This window comes from Amphibalanus amphitrite, unplaced genomic scaffold (genome assembly GCF_019059575.1).
Source record: "Amphibalanus amphitrite isolate SeventyFive unplaced genomic scaffold, NRLGWU_Aamphi_draft 000565F_arrow, whole genome shotgun sequence".
Classification (NCBI taxonomy): Eukaryota; Metazoa; Arthropoda; class Thecostraca; order Balanomorpha; family Balanidae; genus Amphibalanus; species Amphibalanus amphitrite.
This window is the reverse complement of record NW_024882059.1, coordinates 151,943-172,415: the sequence shown is the minus strand read 5'-3', so window position 1 is coordinate 172,415 and position 20,473 is coordinate 151,943. Positions and strand designations below refer to the sequence as shown.

The 20,473-nt window shown below is 47.6% G+C and overlaps 2 protein-coding genes across 2 annotated transcripts in view; one reads left to right on the top strand and one right to left on the bottom strand.

Moving 5' to 3' along the window:
* LOC122393949 (transmembrane protein 209-like) overlaps positions 1-20,473 on the top strand; it is a 93,013-nt gene that overhangs the window by 58,277 nt on the left and 14,263 nt on the right. The gene's annotated exons all lie outside the window — the stretch shown is intronic.
* LOC122393948 (serine proteinase stubble-like) lies at positions 484-13,264 on the bottom strand. The gene is made up of 8 exons (XM_043390436.1): positions 13,073-13,264; positions 6,579-6,764; positions 5,784-6,254; positions 5,036-5,205; positions 4,724-4,827; positions 3,181-3,443; positions 1,520-1,695; positions 484-1,241 (listed from the first exon to the last, which is right to left on the bottom strand). Exons 1-8 carry the CDS (start codon positions 13,131-13,133, stop codon positions 969-971), a joined length of 1,704 nt encoding a protein of 567 aa, XP_043246371.1. The 5' UTR covers positions 13,134-13,264; the 3' UTR covers positions 484-968.

The following is a 20,473-nucleotide window of genomic DNA, read 5'->3' as shown; positions in this document are numbered from 1 at the left end:
ACTGGATCCGATGGAACCTCAATTGACTACCGACAGATCTCAACTGACTATACGACTGGATCCGACAGAACCACAACTGACTATACGACTGGATCCGACAGATCTCAACGACGTCTGACACCGACTGGATCCGGCAGATCTCAGCTGACACCGACTGAATCCGACAGAACCTCAACTAAATCTGCCTGGGTCCGACAGAACCTCAACCAAATCTGCCTACACCCTGCCTATAGATCTGACAAAACTAAAAGTGATTCCTATCCAACTGTGCATCCAACTGAGCCTCAATGAGTAAGTACTGTCGGTGATTTGTATGGTGATATAAAGGGCATTGTTATGAATCCTACGGGTTGTATAGCGGTAAGCTATACTGTTTGTGATATGATCGCTGCTTACAAATGTGCGTATGAATTGTATAATATATGTACACTGTACAGTTATGTGTTAAAAATGTAGTTATGTGATGTAAAAAAAACACTCGTATTCATGATAACGCGACTCCCTTTATTTTAAACAAAGTGCAAACACATGCCACTTAACACTGCTCTTGTTCGATACGATCGGTAGTAGGCTATGCAACATAAAAACATGTCATTAGTTTACACGCTTCCTACAACATTGTTACAAATTCACACATGTTTACGTCACTGGTAACTAGTCATACCCGTCACAAAATCAATTCAGCCTATGCATATTATTTTATAGCGCTAACAAAATTGACTCGACAAATTGTCGAACACAGCTCTGGCGCACTCAGCAGTCAACGTGTCATTATTGTCACCACGAAGCCCACCTCACCTGACCTCAATCACTGCCCTATAATTATCTTCCATAGGCAGCAGGTAAACGGTATCACACATTCGCTCATTCATACTCGAGATCAAGATACGGCACAGCTTGAAGGGAGCCACCCTTCACCTCGCCTGCGCCTCATCAAACCCTTACGGCGTCCTCTATACCAATCTCAGTCATGTCTGCGCTGATATAGGTGACGCTGTAGTCGCACTCTCTGCTTTGACTAGCTCAGCGGACCTCGGTCGTATCGCTTCAGTGGGATCCGTTTTGACGTGGCTCCAGTGGCTGGCACTGACGGCTGCGATGAACTTGAGGTGGTGTTTGACGCTGACGTACAGGCCCGGGTACTCGGGGTTGCCGCAGCCGAATCCGCTGGAGATGACGCCGATCTGGTGGTAGGTGTTGGTCGCCTCGTTGTGTTGGACCAAAGGTCCGCCCGAGTCGCCCTGCAGAGGGAGACAGATAGGTAGTGAGACGAGCTGCGCTGATGCCACTATTGGTGTCAGAGTCATGCACGAGCGTTCCTTCAACTTGGACCATTTGTTTGTTGCGCTCTCGGAAATAAACAATTAGCTGGTACGGTTAAACAGTAAATTAACAGGGTACTTTATGACTTATGATGCAATAATTACGATAATGACAGAGCAAAACAATTCATTTCATTTTGTATAGAAGGCAATAAACAGTTTTTCAACCTTCAAGGTTTGAATTGAATTTCACCCACCTGACAGGCATCGACGCCGCCCTTCTCGTCGCCGGCGCAGATAATGTGACTCAGCACACCGCTCGGGTACTTGTCAAAGAAGGCCCGTCCGAGACGGGCGTAGGAGGCGTTGCAGAATTTTCTGCGCACCAGCTGAATCTGCGCCTCCCGAAGCTGTGCCGATAGCTCTCCAGCGTCTGTGGGAAACGATAGTGGTTAAATTAATGACGATTTGAAACGGTAAAAGCGGCCAACGCACTGAGGCCGGAGGCGAGGAAAGGCGAGATGAATCGATAAAACCAGGCCGAGAAATAATAAACGAAACCATAAATGCACACCACAGTTCGCAAAAATGCGTCTAGGTATAAGGATGCGTCGTTTATAGATAAAGTTTTAGAAGTAAGCATAAAAGTGCACTATATTTACGTTATTCGGTAAATCAGGAGCAAATACTAAGGATAGTTTCTTTTTTTTACTATAACCGTAACAATTAGCTGAAACATCAAGGTTAAGGTTGTAAGGCGCAATTCGCTGACTACTCCAGCTTAAAACCGCAACACTATTTCTATTTTCTACCATATCATGCCACGTTTTAGTTTACCTTCATACAAGTAATACGTTGTCGTGTGTTTTGTCTTATTTTTTTCAATACTCACGATATATCGTGACCAATTTGCATGCCAACATTTGTGCGGTCGCAGCGAAGCAGCCTAGATTCCCATTCCCGTCAACAGGATATTTGTATAAAGACATGTTATTTTGACCCGGTCAGGGACAACATTACCGGAATTAATTAAATCACTACAGCGACAATGCGGTGTGCCGATTATTTGGTACGGCCGCATGAACAGATTTCGACGTGTGGCCAGTTTTCCTGCAGTAATTACATGGATGTCGTACTGTTATCGAATCGTCATAAAGTCACTTCCTGGTTCAGGAAGAATCGATTACAATCTCAATTAAAACCTAATCTTAAATCTACGGCATCAACAGGCAGCCTTGCAATGCAGCTCTAGCTTTGAGAGCTTGAAGGTGCCGAATTATCTTTACAAAAAATTCATCCTCGTGTCCGTCTTCAAGACGGTCAGATACGAAATATAGCGTCTCATTTACCCAAATCAACTAAATTGCACACTAACTGTGGTCAAACTTTGCAGAGAAAAATACTGACCAGGTAGCGTGCCACTGGGGACTCATAGCATGCCTAAGTAAGGGGAGATCTGCTCTTCCGAGAACAATCGTCTGTCTCCTGCTGTCCACAAGTACCGCCCTAGGCTGCACGGTCACCCGGGGAATCGAGCAAAGCTCCTCTGCTAGGTAATTTGTTCAGTTCCACAAACATGAGTCATTCAATGACGACAATAAACACGAAATCCTGTTTCCTTCTCGCCTATGATAATCTGATTATACCCAACACCAGCGGACTCGTGCCATGGAGCGCCATCTTCCCTCTCCCCTCTCTCTCTCTCTCTCTCTCTCTCTCTCTCTCTCTCTCTCTCTCTCTCTCTCTCACTCACTATCTCTCTCTCTCTCTCACTCTCACTCTCTCTCTCTCTCTCTCTCTCTCTCTCTCTCTCTCTCTCTCTCTCTCTCTCTCTCTCTCTCTCTCTCTCTCTCTCTCTCTCTCTCTCTCTCTCTCTCCGGCCCTCCCTCTCTCCCCGACCATCAGTCTACATACTTACTAAACTCCTGGTATCCATGTCCGGTGATTTTAGCCGCCATACCCCGGCGCAGCTTCAGGTCTGGCGGCGGAAGGCAGATGGGCCGCACGAAGCGCGAGTAGACCAGCGCCCGGCGCAGGGTCACTATGGCGATGTCGTGGTAGGAGCGCGGAGGGCGGTACTGCGGGTGCAGGGTCAGCTTGGCTACCTCGTGTCGCTCCGAGCGGTCTCCCGAACGGAAGTCCAGCTCAATGTTGTGGCCACCCACTCGGACGATATTGGGCCTGGAAGAGGGACAATCGTTAATAATGCAGCGGCAGTGATATGCCTACCAGTGTGAGCGAAACTGTGCGCAAATGTGCAAAACAGGGAAAGTTAGTTGGAACTCAAGAAATTCAAACGTGGTGCACTTCCAATGCCGGGATCCGATAAGCGCATTAATGCATTCATTGCGCTTTGCGGTTTTCGCAAATTTCCTCGTTGTGCGGTTCTTGGCTGTCCACAAAATAGACTAAAAGATACTACTGTGACTTGAAGAGGCAGATCGGGTTTGTATCTCGTAGGCAGTTGCAGCGACGCATTGACAAATACTCCAGTTTGCTAACTAAATTAGCAAAGAAGAAACATCTAACGTGCAAAGCGGCATCTCAGCCACGAACAATATGACACTTTTACTTCATGGATTGATGAATATATGTTAAAACTTAGCATCCAGTACCATTCAGTATCATTTGAAGTCCTCGATAAAACCTCAAACGAATTTCGAAATATTTTTTACGAATAGGTATGAAAGGGAATAATTTTCCGAACATGCAGGCGACAAAGACACAAGAATACAAGACATATAATGAGCTTGGTTTCATCTTTGTGAACTGTGCCTGGGATTTATTCTTACAAGAACGTATGCGTCGTAAGTAAATGTGGTGAGCGATGGGCGTCTTGAGTTGAAAGTTGGCACGGCAAAACCACGACGGTCGGCGAGCATTGCCGGAATTTCCCCCGCCTACCTCAACAAACGGTGAACGTGTTTGAACACCGCACCGTGATACTTCGAAAGGAGTGCGAGAATGGCACAAACTATGCAGCAAAGCCGTGTTTACGTAAAAATGAATTACAATTTATGTAACAATGATGAAAGTGATCGTTATCTTTTTATCATGATTATCCGTCCTAAGTACCTATCTCAGTCAGTAGAATAAACCCAAGCTCCGTAAGTACAATGTATTTGTCGGAATCGTATGCAAGGCCATTCGTTTGCGTGCAGGGGGTATTTTTACTGGGGCTCCAAACGCTAGGTTTTAAGACAATAGGAAGACATTAAGCTAAGCGATTCTGCGATTCATCATTTAGACATTGCGAGGTAGTTCATTACCGTCTTCAATTTAGCGCTAACGACATAGATAGCCAATCCCCTAAATAATGCTAATGGGAATGGATGCCTGTCCTTCTTCCTTTCCAGACACCAGCGTGTTGCTGATTAAATGTAAAGTTATAGGCATTATAGTTCTACGATCTATATCACTGAATGAGTTGTAAATCGTTGCGTCGGCTGATTTGAACCCACCTCTCGAGCGCGCAGTGTGCGGCCGTTAGGATGTGGTACTCGTCAATGATGGAGCCGCCACATAGCCAGGTGATGTTGGAGGACTCCAACTTTCCCAGCATCGCCTGCCGAGCGCAGAAAAACGGTGAGTTGGCGGTCAGGAGGAAAACGGAACTCCTCGCGTCACACGCACAAAATTCCTCCGCTTATGGTGCTGCTTATATAGAGAAGGCCAGAGTCCAGACTGGAAATTATTGACATGAAACGCAGGATGGACGACTATGTAAGATGTGTAGAAGCATAACACACATAAATTGCTGTTTCGCTGCTTACCATCCACGGCCACCGTCCCTGGACACTGGCGAAGCCGCCGGTGACGCGTGCCTCCTTTCCGAAGGCGCCTCCTGGCACGGCAAACACCGGCTTCACCTCCGGGAACGCCTCCCGAAGAACCTGAGCTGACAGCTCGTCGGCCAGTACCACCGGGTCAGAGCGACCGCAGACTGTGGGAGGTCAGGTCAGGTCAAGTCAGGTCAGGAATTAGAGCGGCCGCAGACTGAGGGGAATCGGGTCAAATCAGGTCAAGGCACAGAGTAACTGCAGCTTGTGGGAGAGTTGGTTCAGGTCACGTCTAAGCGACTACAGAGGATGGAAGGTAAGGCGAGGTCAGGTCACGTTACACTGACTGCAGAATCTACAGTCAGTCTGCAGTGCAGATAGAAGACAGGTCGGGATAAAGCAGTTCAGTGACCGCAGGTTCGCATTGGGCCAATCAATAACGCTCGCATGATACAATGACGGACAATAGAAGGCCGTTCAAGGCTACTGAATCAGTTGCTCTCAGTCACCTGTCGAGATCAGACCAGCGTCTTTCTCACGCTATCTTTCCGCTGCACCATCCCTCATCAACCGCAAAGCTAATCACCGGAGATCTGTCACAGTTCCAGGCGATCCCACAGCCCTCCCTGGCTGCAGATGATATCAGCAGGGCGAGGTCACGCACAGACACCTAGAACCACAGACATCCAAAACCACGGAACCACAGACACCCAGAGCCACAGAACCGCACCGAACCACTCACCTCCGTCAGTGGAGTCGCGGCTCTCGGGCGAGTCGGACGGTTTGGTAACCCCCTCCTTGTGGTTCATGGGGAACGGATCCAGAGTCGGCATGTCCTTCTCTGCCTCCACTGGAAGCTCCTCCTCCTCTTCCTCCTCCTCGACGAGGCTGACGTTGACGGCGACGGCCGGCGGAGGAGGAGGTCGGAGGCGTTTGGAGGGGACCGGCACGGACTCGGCCCCCACCAGAGACTGGTCGCTGGGGAAGGTGATGCTGGGAGACGGTGGACGCGAGGTCGGTGGACTGGTGGAAGGGGAAGGTGGGCTGACCGTAGGTCGGTGGAAGATGGTGGGAACCTCGGTGGTGGTGGTGGTGGTGAAGGTTGGTGGTTCCACCGGCGGGGTGGCGGTGGTGCCCGTCTCGAGGCCGTCAGTGACGGTTTTTCCGCGAAAGAAGCCGTACCAAAAGCGGCGCTTCGCCGATAGGTCTATCACTGAAACAATGCAACGCATTGGTTAGGTCATGACCATTGGGGGCTGGACAAACGCTACCAACAGCTCTACTATATTGTAAAACATGGTTGTGCGGAGGATTGTGCTACCAAACAATGGGGAATGAAGGAAAGTCGCACACCACTGCACCCGACAATACATCACGAGTCAGCGAGAGACAATGGCAGACCGACCGTTACCGCGCTGATAAATACTCCTCGCACGCTACGAATAGGTTAATCCTCCTGTTTGTATATGGCCTAAATACCAAGGTCGTTGTCTGAATGCTGCTATTGCTAGCGAATCCTGCCGAGGCTGTCACCTACCTGGTTTTGGGCAGCAGATGAAGGGCTGTCCACTGCGCCAGTAGCAGAGTCGGGTGCGGACCGCGTGCAGGATGGAGTAGCTGCTCACCAGGCCGCACTCCTTGATGGTCTGGCAGCTGCCCACCGCGCCGCGCGGGGACCAGCACTTGTGGCCACCGGCCGAGGCCGAGCTGAACCCGTGGCCAGCTGCGGTGAACAGAACGGGGTGGTGTCAGCGGAACAGGGGGCGAGAGGAGGCCGCGGCAGAATGACGGCTGATGCCAAGGAATCACAGGGACGGTTGGATACACTGACGGACTGTTGTCACATTCGTAACGACGAAACTGTCCGTTATACTATTGCGAATAAAAGTGCGACAGCGGTGTTGTGGCTGTGCACGTTCCTAAAACGTCCCAGATAATTGGAAATTCTTTCAACTCGATGTTATCTCAAACCTTTCACTTCCAAAGCTTAATAGCATGCCCACAAATCGCATGCCTTTAGATTAGAAGCAGACTAATCTTGACATTTCGCATTATGTATGACTTCATATTCCGAAACTGTAATAATGGCGCAGCGATATCCTCAAAATTCTAAATATAAATTATGTCAATCAATGTTGCGGTCGTAAAGGAAAGTGTGAACAGCTAAAATCTTCCAAAAATATCGCGATGTCATGCGGGACCCCTCGATTCTCATGTCTTATGCAGCCATTTTCCTCCAATGTGCTCCAAAAAGCGGGCGCATCGGGCCGCCTTCTGTCAGCTCTATTTAAAAATAGGCAGCTCCCTGGATCATGACAATCGACAGGTCTTCAGCTGCACCAATACGGCCTTGACGGTGTCGTCCTTTATTGTTCTTTACAATCACCATCGGTTAGCATCGAAGAAGTAATGGTCACGCGACAGCCCTGTCAAATTGTGTCACCGATAAGCTGCGATGCCCTCCTACACGTGTGCAAATATTTTTGTATCTAAGGATATCACCAGTCTATGGTAGCATCACAAATGCGATGACCCGATCGAGATAACCAACAATCATTACCCTCCGCTCTCCTCTTAGTCACGTGTCCAGAGCACCTTACGGGTTGATGAGTCACCACCCACAAAACCTGTTCTGTGTTACGCGGAACAGCGGCGCTCGTCCACCGGTCAGTGGTCTGTGAGTGGCTGTCTCACTCTCAGTCTGGATCGGGACGGTGTCTACTCTCGGGCCTTCGTCATCCCTCGGTCATTGCACAGTGCCCTCGGCGACTGATTTACTGGGGACGGAGCTGCAGTGGCCGGATAGCGATATGGTGACTCAGCGGCTTATAGTCAGGGTGGTCCCGGTCACACGTCTGGCGTCGGTCGGTCTAAGGCTGCTTTTTCATTATGTCAGCTTTTTAAAGGCGTTATCACGCAGACTAAGCATTGCATTTTGAATGAAGAGCATTCCACCAAGGTTTAAAACTGGATCATGGCAGTGTTGAATAATTTCGTAACCTTCAAATTGCTAATTCAATGGCCTTTCTTGTATAATCTCGCAGCTCTTTGACCTCGGAAGAATCTGTCACTATTGTACTACACGTTCACTATCTTTTTAAATCACCACAAAATCTACCACAGATCCTCCTAATCCCTTCACCCGACCACGCCAACCTTTCACCGGCCGGTTAGCGGCACCACGGCCCTGGACGTACCGCCCACGCATGTCACTGGCACACTGGCACCGCCCACCTCTTCATCAACGGTGTACCGCCCCCGCACCTACTCCGGTGCCGCTGACACAGCTGACACTTGACACGATGACACAGGTAGCCCGGGGCGTGTCACGCACGGGCACCCCGGCGGCCGACACCCTCAACATCCGGCCAAATTCAAATCACTGGGAAATACGGACACGGTCCACCCACTGATCAACATTTCGTCCGGCCTTTCCGCCTGAGTCTTCACCGCTCTAAGTCTGGACACTCCTGTGTCTGTCTTAGTTGTGCTGCGGGCGATAAGTATTATCCAGCTCACTTTAGTCAGGTCGTTAACAACTCTCCAAGCTCGCCTATGCGCCGTATAGCCTCGGTTAGCATGTGATTTCGTGATGGCCTGCGGCTGAGCGGCATGTGCTCTGGAAGTGCGACCACAGAGTGCATGTTTTACAGCCAGTCGTTGTGGTTACGGTTGTAAGCTACAGCTCACCATTTAAATACACACGACACGGGTTAAGTGTCATGCGATGCTAGTGGAAAGAAGCTGGCATAAAGGGCTTCCTTCGCCTTATCGGTTAGTGTCATTAGTGTGAGATCTAGCTGGAGAACAATTTGCTGTTGTGTGTCTTCAATGAAACTAAAAGTACCTTGTTGAGCCAGCATAGGAAAATGTTATTCGGGGGAACTTTCAGAACAGTTACCAAGGCTTATACAGTTATATTCGGGATAAAAAATCTAGAGCTTTTTTGGCCTTTTGGAGAGTGCAATTTCCTAATTCTAGTTGGCAATCGTGGTGTGATATTCAGGCAAATGTCAGCCACGTAAAAGAACAGCATTATTCTACGTCAATTACCGCAATATACAATTATTTGGTTGCAGATCTGCAACGCCATTAACAGTCGAGGTCGTTCATGCTTTCCTCCTCGCCGATATATGTAGTGCAGCACCGCGCGGTGCAGCAGCAAACCTAGGCGGCTGTGCAGCTGCACAGCAGGATCCGACCCCCTTCCAGAGGCATACGAAAGTGCATATCTACTGCAAGCATTAGCCAGCGCCATAGACAAGCACTAAACATCTTATCATTATCTGAAGCTCCCGTGCATTACACATTTTTTAACCCAAACGCGATCATCATCTTATCATGATTCAGACAACAAACTGTCCGCTGGCATCTTATCCATCGGCTTTTCTCATCTCCAAAGCGCCGCTATTGTGGCCAAAGGTCAAAACATGCATCACGTTTGCGGAATACCGTTGACGTTTGCAGCGTTTGACGGCTGTAGAGGGGACCTGCAGCGGGGGCGGAAGGCTTTCCAGCCCCGCGGTGACAGCTCTGAGCTGGAGTGGGCGTCGACGTTCCAATATGGAAGGTCCGGTCCGGCATCGGCTGACCGGAAACGATCTGGTTTTCCACGTCTCACTGCTGCTGGGAAAGGAAGCGGCCAACGCTGGTGGTCGCTGGATACGGAAAGGAAAGAATAGAGAGACAACGGCCGATAGCTGCTGTCCTGTTTGTTATCTATTTCCGCGGCGATTTTTACAGATACACGCCAAAACAATAGCCAAATACAATACAACGATTCTTCTTATCAATTTATGAATATGTTTTTGGCCACTTCACCACTACATGTGCCTACCATAAAAATCAGCCAGTTTCCATTGTCCACATTTTGTTTTTGTTTCATAGTAACTGACTGTCCGTATATTTGTGGTCGTTAGGTCATAAATACCCAATCAGGTAATTGCATCAGTAGAGAATCAGAGATTGCTTCATGGTGAAGTCATATGCAAAAATCGATGATTTAACATTCCTATCAATGCCGGAGCTGCAAGTAGAGCAACTCGCCCGCAGCCGCCCCCTGTCGTTGCTCGATTATCTCCGTGTCTGGGGTAAATACCGGTCAGGAGGGAGGGGTCACCGACTTGGACACGTCATCGGCCGGGTGGGGGGAAGGTCGGTCGTCCGGCGGGCGCACCGCACCGCTCTGCCCCAGATAAGGCGTGTTGCGTGCGGCCTTTGGGGAAATTTCAGCAATGCGCCCGACAGCAGCCGCAGCCGGCACAGACCACTCGCAAGAAATCACGATAAAAGTGCAGCGGATTAAATCGGTGCTCATGACTTATCAATTCAGTTAGGTGACGGGTTTTCAGAGAACTTTACTTGGTTGTCATGGACTATTCAGGACTGCACAGGACAAATACCACTGCACCCAGTGTTTGCCCGACTTTGAGGGATAGTCTTTTTTAAATGCAAGGCCTTCGATACATGTCTTGACCAATCAAATACAACAGACATGATTATCTTTACGAGCACTGAGTGGTGTTACGTAGGTTCATCTCTTCTTCAGAATGAGCCGCTGAAATGAATTTTTTATGGCTAAAGCAAAACTAATGAAAGATAAAATGATAAACGAACACTTCTGACTTATGCGGATGACGAACATTTATATAGTGATTAATACTGTCGGGCAAGCTGTTGAAGGGTCATCAAAACTGGCCATCCAAATAGGTTTGGATGCTCTTAAATCTAAGAATATATGTAAAAAATGATGTAACTTGCACTTGGTGATGTTTCTTGTAGCCTGTAGGTACGAATATACAATGCCGATAAGACGAACGCAATAAACACAATTTATTGGCCTGTCTGTGTCCTTGTGAATCAACCATTTCCGTTGATGGAGATGTCAAGTGCGACCGCGAAAGGTCCAGACTCTGCGTCACATTGGGACTCATATGACGTATGTCGGATCCGGGACAGACTCCGGAGACGAAATTAGCGCACTCTGTGTGTCACTTCCTATCCGGATGAAGATACGATAGCCGGGACAAACAGCAGTGATGCTGCACTTTTCAGTGATGAAATGCAGAAATAACCATACGTCCTACTACGTCTCACTACTGCGTTATGATCTTACTGTGTTTGAGTACAGATCATTGCATCTTTGTAACTCATTAACCGGCCCACGTAATGCTAATAAGAAAAATAAATTTAGGTACTGACATACAAGTATGTGCGAGCTCCATTAAAGTGAGAGAATTATGAGATCTCGGAACTATGAGATATCAGTTCCGAGCAAAATAGAAATGAAATGAAACCCATCCTGCACAATATTTTGTCTAAAAGATCGATTTGAGACAAATGGAAAGCACCTCTCGTGATTTTTACAGGTGGGCCTTGCTATGGCTGCAACTCACATTAAAAGCTTGGCTTGCAATGTTGCAATAAAACTGCAAGAATTATTTCTGCATACACCATTTTCCGCCGCCATTGGAAGCAAATTGGAAGCATGAGCAACCACTGCACCAGCCCATTTGTAATTACTGCAGATACCAGTAGCATAGCCGTTTGACTGTGCACTCCAAAGTCCCATTGCAAGGTATTATAGCCCCTTGCAATGTTCACATTTTGTATTGCGCCAACACTATGATAATTACTGGCCAAGGCACACCCCAAAATCACGCTGTGATTGATTTCTCCTGAGGCGTGAATATCGCAGTCAGACCTATGTGATACTGGAACTATTGCGCTCCGAAACAGATCGTAAACCCTTGACTGCAGAGGACGGTATGCTGAGCCACATATGTGATATGTATGTATAGTCGACTACATAATGATGTTCCACTTTTCACAGGCAATTATTTGCCTGGAGTGGTAGGCTGTGCCGCATCACACGGGCTGAGTTCACAAATTATAGCTTTGTCCCAATGCTCACAATCGACACGTTAATTGCGTGATAAACGGCACAACTTAGCGCTCCAGTCAACTGATAGCTTCTGAGGAGTGGAACATCATTCTGTAGTCGACTATACATTGTACTGTGTAGCGTTTATATCTGTACGCTCATCTCAAGTTTGGTAACAAAACCAGCAAATTTAAAACAAAAACATTACCTCCTTCATTTGCCACTATTATTCGACATATACCTATGTAATATCAATAGTCAATACATTACGCACTGCACTCTCTCTTACTCTCTCAGCTAAATTGGTGTATTTTTCATCGTCTTGTTTGAATTGACAAAAACAAACACACGACTTTTGCATTTGGAAGCAAAGTTTTCTCTAATCATTTATTCTCACAGCTGACTTCTATGGAGTTGCTATTACGACGCGGAAACAAATATAGGTCACCACTGTCCACCTGATATCCTGACTGCTGAGGTAAACTGTAAACTGCAGTGGTCGGATGTGCGATCAGACCAGTTTTCCGTTTTCCTCTCTTGGTTAGGAAGTCTGTCACAGAGCCGGCACAATTGATTTCGATAATTACGCGAATATATAAATGAACTTTTATCGACAGGATCCAACGTTTTGCCTAATTCACGAACACCTGACCGTCAGCCTTCACAGGTCGTGTGCGGGGCGCTCGTATAGTAATCGGCCGGGCCCATGGTCCAGCTGGGTGTAACATCCAATCACGAGGGCCTGCGAGGCTCTTGCCAAACTCCCTAATAAAAAGAGAGGCGTTGCGAAAATATACAGCGAGTGCCAAATAAAAGTTTCGGTTAGACGTTCCTAAAAACCTTAGAAGTTTTGACCTCAGGTCATTTTACAAGCCAATGTCAAGGTCAAAGTCAAGACCAGCATTTGGTTATTCTAAATTATACGCTGATACAGGGAAAGCAAGACACTCAAAAACGTACAAAACTTCTGGAGCTGAAAAAAGCATTCAGGGTAGTCCGATGATGTACTCCAAGTCCAAATGGCCTTTGGCCATTTGGCGTTTGCCTTGCCCCCCCCCCCCCCCGCTTCAGCCCAGGTATGAGCTTCCAGTGCACTAATCTAATCGGGTTAAAAAACGTACAAAGTAAATCAATTTATTCAAACTCACCTGAAGTAGTTCCAAGCGCCGCGAGCATTGTCGCACTCCACAGAAACATCCAGGTAGCCATTCTTGCAGCTCGACTCTCGGTCCTCTCCTCCTCCGCTGGCTCGCTGCCTCTCCGACTCTCACGACTCTCGTGACTCTACCGACTCACCCCGCCCGCCCGACCAACTCCTCCCCCGGCGACACACTCTTTGGACAGCGCCGTCGAGTCATGTCGGAGGGCTTATATGCAACTGAGCGCTGCCGCACCTGACGAGCCAATCAGAGGCGCCGCTGGCTGACACGTGACCTGCAGAACGACAGTCGCCCGGTGGATCCGCCGTGTGTACTATACCGGCACCGTTAGGTCATTGAGCCGGGAGGATCATCAGATGGTGGCACGTGGCTGGGTAGATATGGGAGTGATTTCGTGAGTTCGGTCACGACAGGTTTCCGATTGACTGCACCAAGACTGCACCTTCACGTGTGTGGGATGAGGGCATGGGATGAGGATCGGAAGTGAAATAAATTTTTTTAGCTGTTGAATCGAACGACATTCCCGTTCTATCCCAAACTCATTTTTTTTCATTCCTGCATTTTAACCCTCGCCCTTACAGGGGAGGGGGGGTCGAACGGACCCCCCCCCCCTCGGTTTTTGCGAATAACTCACGTAAAAAGTAGCCGATCGCGACGACACTTTCAGTACACTCGAGTTGCTCAATTTTACACGTACCCTGAAAATTTCATGACCCTGACCCAAATGACCTTTGACCTGTGACCTACTTTTCGAGACCATGTTTGGTCGGAATCGCGATTCGGCGTATGTCGGCTCGCATTAGCCGCGCTTTTGCAGTTTTTTTCGGGGTTTTAAGCGTTCAAACATGTGATATGATGTTGCCATCATGCATAAGGGTGGGTGTCAAGGTCACCTGAAGATCAGGTCAGGTCATTGACCTTCGATGACGTCGGTTCACTTTTTCGAGTTTTACATGTTTCTAGGCCAGTTTTTGGAGCTGAATTTGAAATTAGCAACCATATGAACATTTACAAAGCTGTTTTAGTGCCTTCGTAACATGTTACGAAGCTGTCAGAGGCGGTTGACACCTACTACGAATACCCGGCAGGACCCCTACTGGATGACCTGACCTGACCTGACCCGACCTGGCCTAAATGCATGAAGACATCATCTGTGATCAAAACTAACATGATATTCGTGATCAGCACCCCGAAAAACCCCTTAGCGGCCACACTTTATGACGTCCTAAGAGGTCCCGATTTTCCCGATTTTTGGGTCATTGACCTGACCTGGAAGGTCAACCAATGACCTAGGTCCTTAAAATTGGGTATCATCGGCTTCCTCTCGTCACGGGCAACACGCTCGTTTTTCCGCAAAGCTCTAGCTCAATCCGGGGCGAAACGGCAGGGGAGGGGTCCAATGGACCCCCCACCCTTATACGTTCCCGGCTGGAAAAACACCAATACGGGCGAGGGTTAATCTATTTTATTGTAAACCGTTAGGGGCTGAGTCTGAGAAAATAGCACCTAGGTATCCTAACAATTTGATTTTGTTAGCCGCGCTAAAATATGTTACGCAGTGTAGGACACACACGAGTCATTAGTATTTAGTAGTATGATATAGATGCACAGTATGCCTGGGACTGTGCGAATCACTGGATTATTCCAGCGTGCGACGGTATCCGCTAAGGTTTTATTGAAGCGTCTCAAAGCTGTCGTCCTTGGGATTGCCGATGTCATCGCGACTTGGGAGGTCGTTGCAGTACCCGGTTCCGTTTCGCGAAAGTCCCAAAAAGTGTACAATAAAATACCCATTGCGCCCGTCAGACGCCTATAAATCAACCTATGGCTATAAAAGTCCTATCCGTAGGAAACTGGACGCTAAATATTCCAGAGCCTATTTTAAGGGAATTTGACTGGGGGGGCAACCTGGAAAATTGTCTTTAATAATCCATTAACCCTCGCCCGTATTGGTGTTTCCAGTAGCGAGCGTATAGGGGGGGGGTCCGTTGGACCCTCCCCCTTGCCGTTTCGCCCCTGATCGAGCTAGAGCTTCGCGGAAAAAACGACCGTGTTGCCCGTGATAAAAGGAAGCCGATTATACCCAATTTTAAGGTCCTAGGTCATCGGTTGACCTTCCAGGTCAGGTCATTGACCCAAAAGTCGGGAAAATCGGGACCTGTTAGAGCGTCGTAAAGAGTGGCTGCTATGGTTTTTCGGGGTGCTGATCACGAATATTATGTTAGTTATGATCATAGATGATGTCTTCATGCATTTAGGCCAGGTCAGGTCAGGTCAGGTCAACCAGTAAGGGTTTTGCCGGGTATTCGTAGTAGGTGGCAACCGCCTCTGACAGCTTCGTAACATGTTACGAAGGCACCAAAACTACTTCGTAAATGGTCAAATGGCTGCTTAATTCGAATTCAGCTCCAAAAACTAGCCTAGAAAGTAGAAACATATAAAACTCGAAAATGTGAACCGAGGTCATCAAAGGTAAATGATCTGACCTGACCTTCCGGTGATCTTGACACCCACCCTAATGCATGGGAGCTACATCATATCCCATGTTTGAACGTTTGAAACCACGAAAAGACTGCAAACGCGCGGCTAATGCGAGGCGACATACGCCGAATCGCGACCTCGGCCAAACATGGTGCCATGGTGCTAGGCTGCCGGTGCATCTGAAAGAACTGTGGTGCCCCTGACAAGCCTGAAGTTCCAACGACAGGCCCGTGGTGCCCCTGACAGGCCCATGATGCCTTTGCGAGGCCGGTGGTGTCCACGTGAGGCCGGTGGTGCCCGCCCCTGGGCCCTGACAGGACTGTGGTGCTCCTGACAAGCCTGGAGTGTCCCCGACAGGCACGTGGTGCCACTAACAGGCCCAATGTGTCCCAGTCCCTGCGAGGCCGGTGGTGTCCCTGCCAGGCATGTGGTGTCCATACTAGGCCTCTGGTGCCCCTGACAGGTCCGTGTCGCCCTTGCTAGGCCTATGGTGCCTCTGGCAGGCCTATGGTGCCCCTGGCGGGCCTGTGGTGGTACCCCTGACAGGCCCAAGGTGGTGCCCCTGCGAGGCCGGTGGGGCCCCTGGCAGGTCTGTGGTGCCCCTGGCAGACCTATGGTGCTCTTGCTAGGTTGATGGTGCTCCCAACAGGCCTGTGGTGCCCCTGACAGGCCGGTGGTGCCCCTGGCAGGCCTGTGGTGTCCCCGGGCCCCAAGAGGGTGGGGGGTCATGACCCATATGACCCACCCTTAGATACACCACTGGTCATTACTTACAGACTGACTCATTTGACATCCATTGCAAAACAAGTCACAGTAGTTACGTAGTATGTTTGTCACCCTGTTCCTTTATGCCCATTTTTATAGTGGGCAAATCTCGACGACTAGGGGGGCAATTCTGTTGAGTGCGGGGGCATTTGCCCCCCCAGTTAACATGTTAAAATAGGCCCTGAAATATTCGGTGCTTTAAATCAACTGGTCAAGTTGGGCTGACCAGTAGCGGCGGAACACCTTTAACCCTCGCCCCGTTATGCCCCCCCCCTGTGGTTTTTCCTGAATAGCAAGAAAACGGCGGCGCGCAGCGCCGCCAAATTTTCGGTACCTTTCCGGGCATCAATTTGACACCTTCACATCGAATTTCAAGTCTTAGGTCACCTTACGTCAGGAGTTATTGAGGTCAAACTAAGGTCATGTTCGAGCAAAAATGAGCAAAAAACATGCAATCTTGAAACGCTCACCAAATCTACAGTTACCAAGCAATTTAAAAGTTCTTTATATTATCTAGTAAACAAAAAGCGGCGCTACAAAACTGCTATCTCGGATTTTCAAAATTATGGGTTTTTGACCCCCAAAAGTTCAAAAATTGATTTTTTTAGAAAAACTAAAAAAGATCCAAAAAGTCCCGAATTTCGATAAAACCGGAATATATGTGATAGTCCCTGTGCTCTTCTATATACATACCAAATTTCAGATCGATATCTCGTTCTTTGGCCAAGTTATAGCGAAAAAAAAAACTGTTCAAAAATGATGACGTCAAATTTTTGAACTCAATTTTTAGCGATTCTAGACCACGTAGGGAAAAACAAAGACCACCATTGAACTCCCCGTGACGAGTTGCATTGAATCGATACCCTTTTTATGCAAAATATCAACTTTGAAATTTGACCTAATTTGACCTGACCTTGACCTAACCTTGACCTGACCTTGACCAAAACGTGACCAAAGCTGGCCCCAAAGGCTGCCTGACCCACATAATCGCATTTGTCATGTAAAATGGACCATAAAACACGTATCACACGACATTTTCATATTGTGACCCCCCAGTGACCTGACCTCTGTGACCTGACCTGGTATCAGTGACCTCAACTAGCAAAATATGTGTTTGAAGAACATTTCCCCATCGATGATTTTCAATGAAATGCATTTTACCCTAATTTTACAACGCATTTCTTGATATGCCTGTAAACGGTGAAGATTGGGCCTTTGACCTGACCTGTGACGTCATCGGTTTGACCTAGGTCAATAAAATTGGGTCACAAGGTAGTTCCCTGATAGGGCTATCCAACACCGTTTGCCGCTTGTCGCTAGGTTGCGTGGTTCTCGAGATCTTAGGGGGGGCAAAATGCCCCCCCAACGGGGCGCGTTGCTCGGCAGAGCCGAACGGGGCGCGGGTTAATTAAGGAGGGGGGGGGAGCACTGCCGACTTTTGATCCCATTCTTTCCATGCAACGCCCATAGGGCTAATGTTAAAATGCCGAAATCAAAGGGGGCACGGTGCCCTCCCCGTTCCGCCGCTAGTATCTAGTATAGTAGTATAGTAGTAGTAGTATCGCTAGTATATTAGCGCGATTGTATCTTTTTGTTAGTGACTTCATGACCTCAGGCAATCCACGCGTGTTTCATTCCTTCTTTAGTTCTTATTTTTGTTACGTTTTTAGTTTTTATTTTGATATCACATAACATTTATATTTAATTCGTTCATTATTTTACATATTCATTATTTATTTATTCATTTTAACGGCGACATAATTAGCAGCATTTGTAGGCGAGTTCCGGTGAGCCATGTAATAAATTGAATGATGGTGCGAAGGGTTTCGTCCTCAGGCGAAGACTTCGACAAACATCATTGCCCTTGGCATCGCCTCGGGCAATAAAATATGTTTCGGTCTTCATTCTGGGCAAAAGTTATCTAGCAAAATAATTTAGGTATCTGGGTCGTCTTTCCCAAGTCTGCCCTGATAATTTACAGACGATCTGATTTTCCTGTTTTCTCATGTGTTCAATGAAATAATTACCTTTACCCACGAATATGCTGGTGCCGAAACTTAACCCTCGCCCTGGCAAGGCATTTTTCATAACACGGCCTGGCAGGGGGGGGGGGTCGATGCGCCCCCCCCCCTCGCGATTGGCTCCTATGGCACCTAGAAACACCAAATTTGGTAGGTAGGTGGGCCCCCCGGAGTTCTCGCCCCTGTGCAAATTTGGTTGCTCTAGGTCAATATTTAGGGGGGTTTTGGGGGGGTATAAATGTAAAAATTTCGCTAAAAACAGGTCAAACGTTTTTCGCTTATAACTTTTGATCTAATTAAGATAGAGCAAAAAGAAAAGCACCAGTTAACTCAGCACGTCAAGGCGCGTCGAATGATACACTTTTTAGCTTGCTTAAGTGTACTTAAAGTTTTTCTTAAATTTTAAGTAAACTTAACTTAATAAATTAAGCTCAATTTAACCAAATTGCATCATATCGCATGTCATTTGATTCGGCTCATCACCAGGAACACAATGATACCATTTTTTAAGCTCTAGCGTCATTATGTGCCAAGTTATTGGCAAAAACGTCATTTGACCTCAGTTGACCTCATTTGACCTGACCCATGGATAAATACACCAAACAAAGAAGCACCAAGTGACCTGCTGTTAAGTACCGTGGTTTCAAAGCACAAAAGTGATAAAACGAAGCGGATATCTCCAGTATTTTCCGAATTTAGTATTTTCCCATAGGCTTAACATTACGACGCAATGACCTCTAACTGACCTCAGGTCAGTGACCTAAAACAAAAACGGACTATATATTATACAACTCGGTGAACTTAGCACATCCTGAAAGTTTGAAGGAAATCAGTCGAAAACTGTGAGTTGGACAGGTGCAAACAGAAAATTGAAATTTGACCATGACCTTGTACCGGTTTTTCTGACCTGGTGACCTGACCCAAGGTCACCCGGACCTGAAATTTTCAGGTTATATGTAACAAGGTTGCCCCATAGGCTGTGCCAAATTTGGCGGCGCTGCGCGCCGCCGTTTTTGCGCTATCTTCGAAAAACCTTAGGGGGGGGGGTCGCACCGACCCCCCCCCCTGCCAGGGCGAGGGTTAAGAATAACACTTAAAGGGACACTCCCACCTTAACATTAGTTTTGAGTTGAGATAGCCAAATTGGTGGCCATGGCCTGCAAATACTGGTTTGGGCACTCACAACATCGAAAAATGCTTTAATTCGAAGATATGGAATTTCAAACTTGCAGTTTTCGGATTCTAAGCGGCTAATGCATTGGAATGTCCCCTTAGAATTTGTGACGTCAGCGGGGATCTAACGATTTTTAAATCTTAGACTAAAACCATCGTTAACACGTGGTGGTATACGCTGCTTTGCGCGCAACGTCTGCCGCACTTTAAGGCTGCCAAATTATTGCTTCCAAATAAAGTCGCTAGTAACAGGGGAGATCCCAAAAAGTAAACAAAAGTAAAAGCCTAATATCTTGAAAACCAGTGAATATTTTTCGGTGAAATTTTGTAGATATTCGTTTGCGCTCTTTCTGAACCAAGGGACATCACTTTCATGCCAATTCATTAACTTTTTTGAAGGTGGGAGGGTCCCTTTAATTCATTAATGGACGTTTTCTTTGTACGTACTTACGCCTGTCATAAAAACCGGATAAATTCCTGACGTGCACATTCGGCAAGCATCATAGAAAGTACCAACTGACAGTTTCTTGTTTCTTCTTAGCCAAGACGATAGACGATTAGATAAGCAAAGCAGGCAAATTATGTCCAGAAAAGGCTTCTGGGAAAAAAATTCTTAAACTGCCACGGACCAATATTGTTTCAATAATAAATGACAATGCTTCATAAACTTACCAATTTTGGAATCATTACACAATGCTATGTGACGAGAGCTCACTGCTTGGTGCTCGTCACTGCTTATTTCCCACGTGTGGGTATCTCCTGTATGAAGTCAAATGTCACCGATCACATCCATCACCTGCTGTCCGCGCTCGTGACGTGACGGTGACATTGCGACGCTGCAACGATCGCATTGCGTCACGCATTCATCACGGGATTGACGTGATGAATGGTGATGGCTGATGTCCCGTGATCACAGCACGTGCGGTTGTGCCGAGACAGTCGCACATGT

Excerpts from the sequence above, each read along its gene's own strand:
- LOC122393948 (XM_043390436.1), bottom strand. The coding sequence starts at position 13,133 with ATGGCTACCTGGATGTTTCTGTGGAGTGCGACAATGCTCGCGGCGCTT. Across the intron at positions 6,765-13,072 it reads GGCGCTTGGAACTACTTCAG|CTGGCCACGGGTTCAGCTCG; the intron begins GTGAGTTTGAAT and ends TGTTCACCGCAG. Across the intron at positions 1,242-1,519 it reads GCGGCGTCGATGCCTGTCAG|GGCGACTCGGGCGGACCTTT; the intron begins GTGGGTGAAATT and ends CTCCCTCTGCAG.